The sequence below is a fragment of the Typopeltis vanoorti genome, chromosome 2, assembly GCF_054136105.1.
Source record: "Typopeltis vanoorti isolate ZY-2024b chromosome 2, IOZ_Tvanoo_1.0, whole genome shotgun sequence".
Taxonomy (NCBI): Eukaryota; Metazoa; Arthropoda; class Arachnida; order Uropygi; family Thelyphonidae; genus Typopeltis; species Typopeltis vanoorti.
Window position 1 is genome coordinate 56005762 of NC_143550.1, and position 16351 is coordinate 56022112.

The following is a 16351-nucleotide window of genomic DNA, read 5'->3' on the forward strand; positions in this document are numbered from 1 at the left end:
CTCACGAAACACATCATACCCTTCCATCTCTATTCCTGTCAGGATGTCATCCTCATCTAACCATGTCTCACTTATTCCGACAATCTCTGGGTGCACAGATGCAATTAGTGCAACCATTTCATCCGCCTTGTTTCTTATACTTCTGGCATTGGTATACAAACACAACAACTCATTTCTGGATCTACAGCTAGTTCCACTGATACCACTCACTCGATGTGATCTCTCCATGCTGGACTGGGGCCATTTCCCTTTCTGCTTCTTCATTTTAGAACCCTTTGCAATTCCATCTGTTTCCTTTTGATCCCTGATCATCCAATTACTTTCCTGCCTACACATGCTCTCACCTCCTCTTGGAGCATCCACCTTTCTCACGCTGTGTATCCCTGTCCACCCTGAGCCTCCCCGATTCCCTGCTCCTCTTGCACACCCATTCTCTCATTTTCTATACTCATACCACTCACTTCCCCATTCATTTCCACTTCTTCAATCTCTTCTGTCTTACTCTCCTGCTCTTCCACATCACTCCCCTCTCGATCTGATTCATGCTCTCTATTCACTTCTCCACTTTCCAGCAGCAGTCTCTCCAAGCGACTCACACCTTATAATTGCCTATAACCTGTAGTTCTGTATATACCCCTTCTTAAGAGAAAAATCCACAAATTTTGCAACCTCCCGAGTCAATACCACATGATCGCTCTCCAGCGAAACCAGAGATCGAACCAGGGACCTTTAGATCTTCAACCTAATGCTCTCCCAACTCAGCTATTTTGGCATATCAGGTTTATAGCAGGCACTGCCAGATAGTTCACTTCGCATTTCAAAAATCAGCAAAATGAACTCTTTTTGAGAGAAAGCGATGCAGTTATATCTGTCTTGGATGCAAATAGCAAACTAATGAAATATTCCGAAAACTTTATTTTAGAAGTACAGAATGGATTTAGAAAAGGATGATCATGTATAGACCTGGCTTTTTTGCCTAAAATTAATAATAGAGAAAAGAAGAGAATACAATTTAGAAACACATATTGCATTTATTGACTTTGAAAAAGCATTTGACAAAGTTAAAAGAAACATATTATTTAACATATTAAAAGAAAGACAAATACTAAATAATATCCTAAAAGCTATCACAAGTATATATGAAAATAATCAAATACAAATAAGATTAAATCACGAGCTATCATATACGAGAGAGATAAACCAAGGGGTCCAACAGGGATGTCCCCTCTCAGCAACTCTTTTTAATATCTACTTAAATGAAATAATAATAAAATGGAATAAAAATTTACATCAAGGAATTAAACTTTCTTCTACAGTAAACTTAAACACTCTCCTCTTTGCCGATGACCAAATAATAATTAAAAATTCTAAAGATAATTTACAGAAAGCTATTTTAGATCTAAATGAGATATCCAAAGATTATGGTATGATAATATCAACGGAAAAATCAAAAACTATGGCCTTTAAAGGAAAAGATCCAGCAAGAACTAAAATAGTAATAGATAACAAGATCTTAGAACAGGTGAATTCATTTAACTACCTAGGATGTATGATCACATATGAAAATGAAAAAGATATAAATGTAAAAATTGCAAAATATTTAAAAATAAAAATATATTCATATATTTGGAGAGATTAGGTTAATTAACTCTATATTTAAACCAAACCTAGTTCAAAAACAAACCAGACTAAAAGTATACAATACATTAGCCCTACCAGTCTTAATGTATGGAAGCGAAATCTGGACAATAAAACAAAAAGACAAAGATTAACAACAGCAGAAATGAAGTTTATGAGAAAAACTGCAAAGTATACCCATATTTGATCACAAAAGAAACGAAGAAATAATGAAAGAATTAAACCAAGAACCAGTAATAGAAAAAATTTAAAAAATATAAACATAAATGGATGGAACACGTTCAAAGAATGAAAACAGAAAGATTACCAAAACAAGCCTTAAAGTACAAGCCATTAGGAAAAAGAAAACCAGGACGTCCTCTTAACGCTATGGCAATTAAGAGAGGTGAAAGGGTGGATGAGATGATTGGGATGGTAGGAACGAATGACTTGAGTGGTAATGTAAGTCGGGCAGCGAGAGATATGAGATTTTTGCTTGAGACTGTACGGAAGAAGACAGAGAGAGGAAAAATAGTGTGCTTGTTGCCTAGGTATGATAATGATGAGCTGAGAAGAAGAGCGGTGATATTGAATGGCATAATAGCGAGAATGTGTGACAAGAGAGGACTGGTATATGTGGATACTTGGAGTGCGTTTGAGGAAAGAGAGGAATTGTATGCGAGAGACCGTTTTCATTTGAATGAGGAAGGACATAGGCATCTGGAGAGATTGCTGTTCTGAACGAGTCAGTGTGTCCCAGGGAGGATGATAGCAGGGGTGGCCTCTTGTGGGAATGGACACTTGGGAGAAGGGAGACAATGCCAGGTAACACTGAGCCCAGTGGAGTCTAGAAGGGATAATGCTGGGTATAGAAACAATGGCATTTATATGCTTTATACTAATGCCAGGAGTATCCGGAATAAGGGAGAGGAATTGGTGGCACAGATAGCATCAGCCTGGCCAAAAATTATTGCGATCACTGAGACGTGGTTGACAGAAGGGGATATAACAACAGAAATAGAAGTCGCTGGGTATAGCATTTTTCGTCAGGATAGGAGGGGAAAGCGTGGTGGTGGGGTACTGTTTATGATAAGTGATGACCTATGTCCTCTAAGAGTGGAGAATTTGGAAGGAAGCGAGACAAATGATTTTGAGAGCGTATGGTGTGAGGTAGAGGTAGGCAAGACAGGATATTTAGTGGGGTGTTGCTACAGACCCAGGAGCACAGAGGATGGGGACCAGGAGATGTTTAGACAGCTAAGTTTGGCAAGTGCAAGAAGAATGATTGTTATGGGAGATTTTAACTTCAGTAGTATAAATTGGAGAGAGGAAGATGCATGTAGCAATAGGGGAATGGAATTTCTATAATTCTTGAGGGACAAATGTCTTAGGCAACATGTAACAGAGGGAACAAGAGGTTCAAAAGTTTTGGATTTGGTTATAGCATCAGAAGAGTTGATAATAACTGAGTTGATGTCTCTCCCACCAGTTGAGGAGAGTGACCATATGGTGTTGACTTGGAAAATGAATAGACATGCAGGAGTATCAAAGAGACGGGAACTTATGTGGAATTATAAGGCAGGTGATTATAATAGTCTTAGATGTCAACTTCGGGAGGTTTCATGGAGGCAGGAATTGGAAGGCCGGGATATCACTAGTGCGTGGGAAATTGTGAAAGAATATTTGTTATCAGCAATGGTAAGTTGTATACCACGAGTGAAGAAGAGGACGCAATTTGGAGTAAAGTGGATGACAAACAATATTAAACAGGAATTGCATGCAAAAAAGAGGCTATGGAAGAGATATAAGGAGACAGGTGAAGAGATGCATGAGGAATATAAGACAGGCTAGAAGAGTGACTAGTGTGGTAAGGAAAGCGAAACTGGAATATGAGAGGAGATTGGCCCTAAGATCCAAAGAAAATCCTAGGGAATTTTTTAGCTATGTGGCCAGTAGAAGGAGAAATGACTGTGGAAGAATGATATTGTGGGATAAAAATGGGAATAGAGTGACTGATGCAGAGGACAAAGTGGAATTGTTCAATGAACACTTTATTGGAGTATTTCATCCTAGAGGAGTCAGTTTTAATGCTAGAGGGATAGGACTGGTTCGAGGTCTGGAGGTACAGGAGGAGAGTGTGTTTCAGATACTGAGTACTCTGGATGGCCGTAAAGCTGTGGGACTGGATGGTATTTCACCACGAGTTTTGAGAGAATGTGCTAGGGAATTGACAGTGCCTTTAACGTGGCTTTTCAATGAGAGTCTGGCTTTGGCAAAGGTGCCCATGGAATGGAAGGAAGGTGTGCCATTGTATAAGGGTGGTAACAGACTGGAAGTGTCTAATTATAGGCCAGTCTGTGTGTCATCAGTAGTTGTTAAGATCTTGGAGAAAGTAGTGAGGGACTGTATACAGCATTGGGCAGATGAGGGTAATGTTATCTGTGAGAATCAACATGGATTTGTGAAAGGATGCTCTTGTTTTAGCAATATGCTAGCCTTTTATAATAAAAGTTCAAGAACATTAGATGAGGGAAAGGCATAAACTGCAATTTTCTTAGACTTGGCGAAGGCATTTGACAGGGTGCCACATGATAAGCTGATATTTAAGTTGCAGCACATGGGTCTGGATTCAGGATTGGCTATCTGATAGGTATCAGAGAGTTGTGTATGGTGGAGCAGTTTCCAGGAGGCAGAGGGTTACAAGTGGGGTCCCACAGGGCTCAGTACTAGGACCTATATTGTTTAACCTTTATATCAATGACATAGCCAGTGGATTGCAGGGGGATATTCAGTTGTTTGCAGATGATGCGAAGCTGGGAAGGATTATTAGTAATAGTGCAGATGTGGTAGCCCTGCAAGAGGATTTAAATAAGCTAGATAGATGGGCAAATGAATGGGGGTGTCAGTTTAATGCAGCAAAATGTAAGGTCTTGAGGTTTGGGAAACATCGATGGGATGCTGCCTACTCTATGGGAGGAGTTATACAGGAGGAAGTAGGGGAGACAAGAGAACTGGGGTTGATGATTGATAGAAACCTGAAGTTTAGGGGACATATTGCAAAGGTGGTGAAGGTAACACAGAGGATTGCTGCTATTATGAGAAGGACACTGACCTGCAGAGATAAGAGCGTTATCATTCCGTTGTATAAGTCTCTGATCAGACCACACTTGGACTATTGTTCTCAGATTTGGTCCCCAGGATTTGAAGGGGATAAATTAACTGTGGAAAGGATACAAAGACGGATGACAAAGATGGTTTCAGGACTGTACAAGGATAGTTATGAGGATCGGCTGAGAGAATGTGGACTGCAGAGTTTGGTGGATAGAAGAAGGAGAGGTGATATGATTGAGACTTTTAAACTGTTGAGAGGTGGTTACAGGGTTGACACTGGGGAGTTCTTTCGCTTGGTTGAACAGCGGGAAGGAGTGATGACAAGAGGCCAATCTTGGAAGTTACGAAAGGAAACTGTGAGCAAGAGGGTAAGGAGTGGTTTCTTTGTGTGGAGGGTGGGTTGAGCCGTGAAATGCATTGCCTGATGGAGTGGTGGGAGCGAGAACGGTCAGCGAGTTTAAAGAGTGGTATGATAGACTTTGTGTTTCTCGGGGGGGGGGGGACCTCCCCTCGAGGACTTGCCCTTCCTAAGTCTTGACAGTCTTAGGAAGGGCCTCCCTCGATGAGTCTTTTGACTCCTTGGAGGCCTGAATAATAATAATAATAATAATAAAAAACAATGACTTCTAAGGCAGGAACAGGCCATGCTAGGCCTAAATCCTTGATACTCACGATGATGATGAATGCTTTTTTATGTCATTCAAATTGGCTGCATTGTTCATTAAGAACTTGGAAATAAAGTATTATTTCTAAGTTTCAATAAAAATAGCTTTGATACTTTTTAAAATAGATTTTAAAAAAATATATTTTTTTAAAAAGTAAATTAAATTTAATTTAAAATTACTTTTTTTTTTAAAATTTAATTTTTCCAAGTTATGACATGACAAAAATAGAAAACAGCACTTGTATTCTGATGTAATTCAGAATTGAAATTTTACAGTAATAAAATTTATTTTTCAATAAATTTTAGTATTCCTTATACATGTTTATTTGTTAAGTTAACTGTTTTTATTACTGAGAGTTGCAATCTTTTTTAATAGAGAGGTTTCAAAGAAGTTTTTTTGAAGTCTTTATTTTAAGAGAAATACCTAAAACAAATTTACATTGTCACTTAAAAATCAAGAAAGTGTTGAACACGATTGTAAAAGGCTTGGATCTTGATCAAACTGAACAAGAACATCATACAGAAAATGGGGGAAATGATCCGAGATCATCCTTGGTTTGAAAACTATATTTTTGAATGAATCTGGAGAGAGCCACCGCAGACAGAACCTGAAAACAACAAAATATATTTTACTTTTGATTTTGCATAGATATATAAAAGTTACAAAAAGTTATTGTGCATTACATTGCAATAGTAAAAAAAGTTTGAATTTAGATCAAATATTCCTTTATGCAGGGCATACAGTGATATTAAGTAGACATACTATTGCAATATTAGGGAATTTTGCATAAATTGTTATCTAGTCTGATTTTGACTTGTACTGAAGTCTCATCAGTGAGAGCAAGACCATGAAGATGCTGAAGTCAGCAAGTAGCCTAGTGGTGATGTGATGATCATGTTATGTCACATGTAAACTTATCAGCATGGCTAAACATGAACTTGGCTTACTTAAGTTCGGTTTCATAGGAAAAGATGAGATTGTTTCTGGTCCCTGGAGATACTCAGCACTTTCATCCTTGTTTTCAGTGGGAAAAACACCACTCGGAACTGGGACACATGGTCCCACTTCAAATCAGTTATTCCAGCAAACACAATGTGCCATCGTTCTTCCAATGCTACGAGGGCATCTTAAGAATTTTACACAGCCGACAGGATTCTAACCTGTGCAGGGAAACCCAGGGCCGGTCCGAGAGTATCTGATGCCCCTAGGCAAAGAAACTTTAGGCACCCCTATACATTGTCATTGTCTCTATAATAGAGACAATGTATAGGGGCGCCTAAATTTTGATTTAGTTTGAGGGATACCCCAGAACTTCCCCGCTCATCTTGGGACAGTAGCCAGGAGGAAAAATCTCTAAACTTGAGGTTAAGTATACAAAGAGAAGGGGAGTGGAAGAAATAGAGAAAGGCAGAAATAATGTAGGATCATCAGTGTACACCAGGACGGCTTGTTTTTTATTATTAATCAAGGATTTACTAATTTTTTTCGAAAGTTCTAATTTACCCCAAATTATGTAGCAAAATGTGGCACCCTGAAGTCTTTAGCGCCCCTAGGCGATTGCCTAGCTTCGCCTAATGATAAAACCAGCCCTGGGGAAACCCCAACAGATTTCTAGTCCGTCACCTTAACCACTCAGCCACGACTGCAAGACATATTGTGATATTGTTTACAAACACGTTCTGATTTGCTCTACAAAGCAATACCAAGTGTACTCTGACCTGGAAAGAACCAGGGACACATTATCATCTCTCTAATACCTGTGTGTTTTAGAAACCATAGCAATAAGGACCAGTAATGATGCTATAAACACCCATCATCCCTATGTGCTCTCTGAAAATTGGCAGCTCCAACAATACTAAAATCATACCTAAGCTCAAACCAATAGCAGGATAATTAGCAATTTAATGTAACCTATTTAGTGTACTGTGCCACCTATCTTTCATTTTCACACTCTTATTGTATTTTGCAGACAGAGCCACATTCAAAATAGCCACCCCACACTTGTTTTATTATATTATCCATATTTTACAGAACTATTTCTTTTTTACATTTTCAGTTCTAACTTTTATTCCATAGTAAATTTCTGCATACAATCTTTCATGTTTTTAGTTGAACACAGTTTATTGTTCCTTGGTTTTAATTTATACTTATCCTTTTTACATTGGTGGCTCAGATTTGTTCATGAAATGTTTCAACACATTTAAATTCACTGTCAGTATTAAAAATTGTTTATGAATGACAGTAAAATCAAAGAATGTTTATATAACAAGGTATGTTTTTATTAAAATATACTTGATCATTTCTATTTTAGTTTTTGGAATTATTTTAGCATATATATATATATATATATATATATATATATTCAATTATTTTTATGTTTTAATCACTAAATTACAGAGTTCAAGCCAATGAATTTAACAAAAGGGATTTTTAAACAAAATAAGCTTGCTATTATACTGACTAATGGAAAAGCTTATGTGTTTTCAATTGTTCATCTGTGATTTTTTTTCTCAGTTTAATTCACTTTTTTCCAGATGATGCAAAGTTGGGATGAACCATGAAGAGTAGGAAAGATGTTGTGGTCTTACAAAGAGACTTGAATAAATTGAGTGATTTGGCATGGGAATGGGGATGCGAGTTCAATATTGCAAAATGTAAGGGTTAAAGATTTGGTAAACAAAGATGGGATGTAGAATTTATGATTGGTGGGGATATATTGTTGTAGGTGGAGGAAATAAGAGATCTTGGGGTGATAGTGGATAAGGATCTGAAATTTAGGGGACACATTGCCAAAACTGTGAGGACAACACAAAGAATTCTGGGAATGATGCGAAGGACACTGACTTGTATAAGTAAGAAGATTCTTGTTTCATTGTATAAGGCTTTGATTAGGACATACATGGACTTCTGTGCACAGATTTGGTCACCTGGTTTTAAAAAGGAAGAAGAGATGTTGGAAAGGATCCAGAGATGGCTTACTAAGGCAGTGGCAGACCGTTAACTTTGGGGGCCTATCCAATTAACCAAAATTAACCCAAGTTTGGGTTAGTTGTGTCGACTCATTTGCCATTTTGTCGAAAAAAAAAAAGTTTTTTTTTATCCTTTTTTAATAGAAATAATTATAGGCAACAGACATTGAAGAACTTTTTTATTTTATTTGATGCACTTGGATATACAAACTTTTATATACAGTTATAATGAAAAAAGGTTTTGTATACATAACAAACATGAAACATAAATAAAAAATAAAATATATTAGGTATTACTTTTAGTAACAAACAAAAAACAAAACAACAAATTCTCACGTCAAGAATAAAGACTAAGAAAAAAAAACACTTATTCTTAAAAATAAAATAAATAAAACATTCTAGGAGTTATATAATGTAAGTTTTTTTAATACATTAAAGAGACATTTAAAGAGTAACTCTTCTGCATTTTTGCACTGCAAATTCTTTTATTTGATCATCACATTGGTTAAATCACAGTTTATGGAAAGAATTGATAAATAATTTAATCTTTCATTCGTCATTGTTGTCCTATATTTGTTTTCTATATAGGACATCCTGGAGAAGGATCGCTCCACCTCACAGCTGGTGATTGGCAAGGCCAAAAAAATTTTTAAGATTGTATAGCAATTCGGAAAAACATCGACAAGTTTCTTTTCAAAAATTAGTTTGAATATATCACCGCACGAGTCATATTAGTCTGTAAGTAGGATTTTAACTGAATGCATTCATTGACTAAATGTTCGTCTATATCATCAGAATAATAATAAATAACACTACGTGCACTTTCCAAGTCAATATTTTCGATATTAATGTCTTGCAAATCCATTAAAAATTTGAATCTTTTGCTAAATTCCCTGTAGACATGGCCTCTTCTGTTTAAATCTATAATCAATGGATTATCTAATGCAACGTATAGCGTATTCCGTTTAAATTTTTCTGCTTCATTTAGCGAAACTTTCTCTGTAGATTTTTCCAAAAATTTTGAAGTAATAAGTCTCTTTTTTAAATCACTGTATTTTTCCACGCTAGTACTTAATTTTTTGGCTGTCTCCTCGTATTCGTTTAGTTTCTGATCTGATTGTTCTTGTAAGTTGTTCACGAACACTTCTAATGACGTAATCAATTTCTCACTTTCACATATGTCTAAGCCTGGGGTCTGAATATGTTTTGTTAACTAAACTGAATCTCTCTAAAATTTCTTCCCAAAAAACAGTTAAAATCGCAGTTTCAAGTTTCACCAAATCATTATATAATTTCTGTGCCTCTTTTTGAAAATCAAGTTTCTCATCTATATTGTCACTAAAGATTTTTAATATGTTCATGATATCACCGTAACTATTTTTTAAAGCTCTAACAGCATCATAGTGACAAGACCATCCAGTCTGGCTTAAACCTTTTATCGAAAATTTTAGTTTTGTTTCACGATTTAGAAGCTCCCATCTATGGGTAGATGCAGAAAAGAAAACATATTTGTTGCACTATTCCAAAAAAGTTCACAATTTGAGTTGCAACTTTAATCGCTTCTCCAACTAGATTTAGGGAATGCGCAGCACATGGCACATAATCAGCGTATTTATTTTTTTGTTTGCGATGTGCTTGCACACCATTGTATCGGCCAGACATACTTGCCACGTTGTCAAAAGTCTGTCCTCTACAATTATCCAATGGCAGTCCATTTTTTTCTAGAAATTCTTGTAAGGAATTGAATAAAGATAGGCCAATGTGACTACAAATTTTGATGAAAGATACACATCTTTCATACACTTTTCCCTCAAAACAATCTTACTATAATAGCTAGTTGGTCATTGTGGGACAAATCTTGTGTCGAGTCCATCACAATTGAGTAGTACTTTGCATCGTAACTATTTATTTCAGCTATAATTCTTTTTATTATTTGTTTTCCCATAATCTCTATTATTTGTTCATAAACTGTTTTTGATAAGTACGAAGTGGAAGGCTTTGGTCGCAGTTCTCGTTATTGGATATGTTTGCGCATGAATGGATTGAACTCTGCTAGTAATTCCAGAGCCCCCATAAATGCTAAGCCTCTTACACTTAAATATTTCACAACTGCAATAACACATTTTAGGACATTGTAGTAATATTCCGTATCTTTTCTTAGTTGCTCCTGCAACTGTGTGTCAATAGTAGACTTATTTTCTTTACATGTTAACCATACTAACAATGATTTCCTATGTTCTTAGAATTTTCGTGACTTTCTAAACATGGTCCTATATGTTTGCAGTCAGAGAATCCAGTTGTGTATTGAGAAGGGATTTCAGAGAAAAGTTTGCACACTAGACACTTCCCATGCTGGTAGAATAGCACAACCAAGACCTTTCCAGTAATGGACCATTTTTAATTTTTTTCACAAAGAACTTATTTGAAAATGATCTGTTTTGTTCTTTGTAATACCTTGTTGAAACTGGATATATATTTTTTGGATCTTTATTTTGGAAATAAGTCATTTCATGTGAGAGACAGCGATTAATAAAATTATCATTTAGCTGTGTAGGCCACACACCTACGTCAACATATTTAGCAAGCAACTCTGCATTTTTTAAAGCCTCTTCTGTCTCTTGATCACTATCTTCTTGCAAAACAGCAACAGAGACTTCAGAGCTGGTCATCATCTAGGTCTTGTATATTTTTATCTGATACTGAATGTCTGTCAACATCAATATTGTTTTTAGAGGTTCTCGCTTGTGATTTTAGTCCTAGTAATTCTTCGTTATTGTTATATACATTTTGTTGTTTTTTCTGTTTCTCTTCGGTTAAGTTATTCTCTCTTTCGATTATTACTGCACCTATATCATTTAGATTTTCATTTTTCAAAAAAAAAAAAAAAAAAAAAAATTCAAGTTTTGGCACATTTACTTCTTTCTTTTTCTCTATTTAATTGTATTTTTCGTTTTTCAGCTTCACTTTTATATTTTCTACCAGACATTTTTTTTTTTTTTTTTTTTTTTTTTTTTTTTTTTTTTTAGGTATTTATTTAATCTGAAAAGAAATAAAAAAAAACCTAAAAAAAACCCATCACCACATTAGGTTGTTTAACGTATATTTATTTAGGAAACTCTGCCGATACTTACCAGTGAAGAAACGAAACACCCGAACAAATGACTATTTAATATTCAACTATACTGTACTATACATAACCTCAAATGTCAAACGGTGAGAGCAGAAAGTATATATGTGAGAGCTACGCTAAGCTAACAAGCTTTAGATGAGCTAGACTTGCACTTCCATTCCGACGTTGCTATATTATTTGCATAATTGACAAATGACAAAGTATATTTTGATTTTACTGATTACTGACAGAGGGGATAGAAGACAGAGCCGTATTTACTATCATTTAAAACATTCATATTTGATATTTAATTCAACTCCAATAATGTTGCAAATTAACGATTTTAACGTTACTCAGGTACGAAAAAATTTTGTATAATTTATTTTATCTTAAATTTGTAATTTAAATTGCTTTTATTTTTATTTTTTTTGACAGCAAAGGGAGGGCCCTTTGATTGAACGGGGCCCGTGGGCTGAAGCCCATAAAGCCCATGCCTAAGTCTGCCCCTGTACTAAGGTAGTGTCTTATCTCTGGAATGTCGAATATGAGGAAAGGTTGAGAAGATGCAATTTACAGTCTAGTGAATAGGAGGAAGAGGAGCGATATGATAAAGACCTACAAGTTACTAAGGGGTTATTATAGGATCAATGTTGGAGAGGTTTTACAGCAAACAATGGCAGATCAGTGAACTAGAGGACATCCCTGGAAGCTACATAAGGAGGGTATGAGCAGGGGAGTGAGAAGCAGTTTTTTTGCATGCAGAGTGGTGAATGATTGGAATGCCTTGCCTCAGAGTGTGGTGTCTGCAGAGAATTTGAACATGTTTAAAGCATGGTATGATGAGCTGTGTGTATGATTAAAAGGACCTCCTAGATGAGTCTGACTCCATGGGATCTTGGATGATGATAATAATAATAATAACAGCAAAGTGATAGGGCTGCACAATGTATATTATGAGGACATACTGAGGATATGCTTATTGCAGAGTTTGGAATGTAATAATGCTGGTAACATGAATGAGACATTTAACTGTCGAGAGGTAATTACACGACTGACACTAGATATTTATTTTTAATGTTACAGAAAAATAGAAAGGAACAAGGAGGGAACCATCCCTGGGAGTTGCAAAAGGAGGTGGTGGATAGCAGAGTGAAAAGTGGTTTCTTGCATGACAGATGGTTGGACCATGGAATACATGGCCTGACATGTATTCCATGAATTTTGTGACTCTATGGAGGCTCTAAATCATTATGATATAATTATGAAATCTGTATTCTTGCTATGCATATATAGATATCTTCACTTGATGCAAAAACCTGTTCATTTATTCTAGTAATAAATAATATTTTACAAAATTAGTGTTTATAACTTTTTTTTTAATGTTAAACCTACCTACAAAAGGTTGGAAACATATTATAGATTAATACTATGAGTGAGTTTACAGTTATATGCTCTGAAAAGCTTATCCAGGCAACCAAATGGGTTAATTTATCAAGTTACTTCAGGCCTCTGTTAAGTAGAATCCGGTAAGGAATCTTGTATGAATTAATGAAAATCATCTACCACTTAGACATTCACATGACGTTTGTGAATTCACAAACATTGAGACTCAGATTCAGCCTGTTTGTTGAGAGCAGAAAAGCTATCCACTCGATAATTAGCTCGCAATTACCATAAACCTACACTACCCATTTCAAAAGCTAATGGAGAATTGCAGCATTTCAAATTTTGTAGATCCATAGGCTCAAACAAATTTGTTCAGATGTATGCGGGTTTTGATAGACGACTAATAAGTTGTATTAATTATTACTTTTTAATTTAGCTGTTTATTAAATTAAGTTTATATAAAAACTACATTGGTATTCTTATCAGGGCAAAATATTCATGCTAGCAGATATAGCAAAATACACTTCCTTTCATTACATGCAGCTTTTACTCAGAATTTGCAGTATAAAGTAAAACTGAGTAAAACCAATAAATTCAAAACAGTAATAAAAAGTACCAACTCACCCTGCTGGAGTAACACCTATGTGTAAAATTTTTCCAGGAACATAAAGTCGAGGAGCTTCAATTTGTAGAGGTGGGAAAGTTTTATTAATGCTAGATTTTTCAGGCTGCTCACTGTGATTCTGGAAAAAAAAAGTACATTCGTTTATCATAAGAATTTTGTGCGATACCCAAAATTTAGACAAATAATTTATTTGCATTATTTTGTAAATGTGTTTGCGTTCTAATATATAATTAAGTGTAGATCAAATGACTTTTTTCCACTGAAAGATTTTCTAGAAAAAAAGTACAGCGAAAGAGATAGTTATTAAAAAAAACATGGCAAGAATAATTTTTCTTCTAGAAGGATTATTTAATGTTTTATTTGAGTTTTAATAAAGTTGTTCTATAATAGTTATCATCATCATCATCAAATTCCTGATATGTACCCTCAAGGAGTGTACAGGATATGATATTACTACATGAAAAACATCTCCACTAACTTCCTATCTACAATTTTCCTCCAAATCAATCTGTTGCCTGTCAAGACTATCAGATCTTATATTTCTGTCTTCTAAGGCACTTTTTATTGTATCAATCCATTTTGGTCTTCCACTGAGTCCTTTTCTTGCCAACTTGGCAGAGAACACTTATTTTGATCATCTTTTCTCTCCAATTCTGTTTAAGAGTTAGCTCTGTAACACATTCCTGGATGCCAACAATGTCAAGTTCTTTCCTAATATCCTCCTTTTTAATATGATATTGCCATTGATGCCATCTGTTCATGCCCCTAATCTTTCTCAGTACTCTCATATCTGCAGTCTGTGGTTTTTGGTCAAGTGTTTTATTTCTAACCCAACTCTCAGATCTATAAGTTAAAATTGGCTTGAACACTGTCTTGTATATAGCTAATTTATTGTTTTGACTAATTTATCTCTTATTCCATATACATTTATTCAGTTAACTTCCTATCATACCAGCTTTGTTGATTCTGTTGTCTATTTCCATATTTAATTTACCATCTTCACTAAAAATCGTGCCTAAGTAGCTGAAGTGTTTTATAAGTCCTCCATTCTATAAGTTCTCCATTCAAAATACAGTTGATATTTTCAATGTTTCTGCCTATTTTCATTATTATTATTATTATTACGGGTATCTCCATGGAGTCAGTAGACTCATCGCGGGAGACCCAAACTAGCAAAACAATATCTGTCATATCTCTTCTTGAATTCATTTACAGACGAAGAGCTCACAACTAAGTCAGGCAATGAATTCCACTCATTCACCACCCTCCAGGCAAAAAACCTTGTTCTGACACCTTTGTTAACCACACTCTTCTTTAATTTCCAGAGATGACCTCTTGTTCTTCCATCACTTTCACACAGCTGAAACATTTCCCCTGCATCAATCCTATAAAAACCTTTTAGTAATTTGAATGTTTCTATCATATCCCCTCTTCTTCGCCTATCAACCAATCTCTGCAATCCACAAGCTCTCAATCTATCAATGTAGGGAGCATTTTTTATATCACTCACCAACTTGGTCACTCTTCTCTGAACCCTCTCCACAGCCTCCTCATCTCCAAGGAATCCAGGTGACCAGACCTGAGCACAGTAATCCAAATGTGGAAGTATCAATGCTTTATAAAGGGGAATAATAACCTCTTTATCTCTGGATGTCAGTGTGTTCCTCAACAACCAAGTAATCCTATGTGCAATCTTGGACACCTTAGCAATGTGTCCTCTGAACTTCATCTCCCTATCTACCAATACCCCTAAGTCCCTAGCCTCATCAATCTCTTGGAGTACCTTTCCATCGATGTAGTACACAGCTGGTAATCTTTTAATCCCAAAATGCATGACTTTACGCTTTTCCACATTGAACTGACATCCATTTTCTTTTGCCCATTTTACCAGCTTATTTAAATCCTCCTGCAAACTTTCAACATCAGCTTGATTTTTTATTGCACTACACAACTTTGCATCATCAGCAAACAACTGAATATCTCCCTTTAAGCCGTTTCCTATATCATTTATATACAAATTAAACAACATTGGCCCAAGCACAGAGCCCTGAGGCACACCACTGGTCACCTGCCTCATTCTGGACTCGGCTCCGCCATACACCACCTTATGGTATCTCTCCCTGAGCCATTCTCCTATCCATATCACCAATTTAATATCCATTCCCATCTGCTCCAATTTGCGTAACAGTGTTCTATGGGGTATCCTGTCAAAAGCCTTAGCAAAATCCAGAAGTACCACTGTGTAGCCAGTTCCTTTGTCCAACTCAGATGTTATTCTATTATGAATAGTTAATAGATTGCTAAGGCAGGATCTACCTTTAACAAAACCATGTTGGCCTCTATAGAGTATCATATCCTGATCCACCCATTCTTGAATTTTGTCTTTAACCAACTTTTCCAATACTTTTACCACTACTCCTGAGATGGTGATTGGTCTGTAATTCAATACCGCAGTTTTAGAGCCACCCTTATGCAAAGGAACCACTTTGCCTAACTTCCACTCCCTAGGGACCATACCAGAGTTCAAACTTAAGTTAAATATCCAGGTGAGAGGGGTTGACAATTCATTTGCACATTCACGCAACACCCGAGCTGATATTCCATCTAAGCCTACCGCAGTGTTTGCATTTAAGTTTTGCAATATATTTAATACCTCTGATTCTTTAGCTTCAATTCTCACATTAGGTATTGCTGTAGGTATAGAGATATCCTCACTTGGGTGATAGACTTTTGAAAAGTGATCACTCAGTAACTCGACTATTACATCTGATTTTGTCACCTCAATACCATCAGCACCCACTAAGGTTATCCTTCCGAAGTCATTCTTCCTCTTACTTGCCACATAGCGGAAGAACTCTTTGGGATTACC

The 16351-nt window shown here is 36.0% G+C and overlaps 1 protein-coding gene across 1 annotated transcript in view; it reads right to left on the reverse strand.

Moving 5' to 3' along the window:
• Window positions 1–5790: 5790 nt before the first annotated feature.
• The window catches only part of LOC150109053 (diacylglycerol lipase-beta-like), a 220339-nt gene continuing 209778 nt past the window's right edge, over window positions 5791–16351 (reverse strand). Inside the window, exons 11-12 of the mRNA XM_090405133.1 lie at window positions 13482–13600; window positions 5791–6000 (exon numbers count right to left, since the gene is read on the reverse strand). Of these exons, the coding sequence (XP_090261259.1) occupies window positions 5847–6000; window positions 13482–13600 (273 nt within the window). The 3' untranslated portion in view covers window positions 5791–5846. The remainder of the gene's footprint in view (window positions 6001–13481; window positions 13601–16351) is intronic.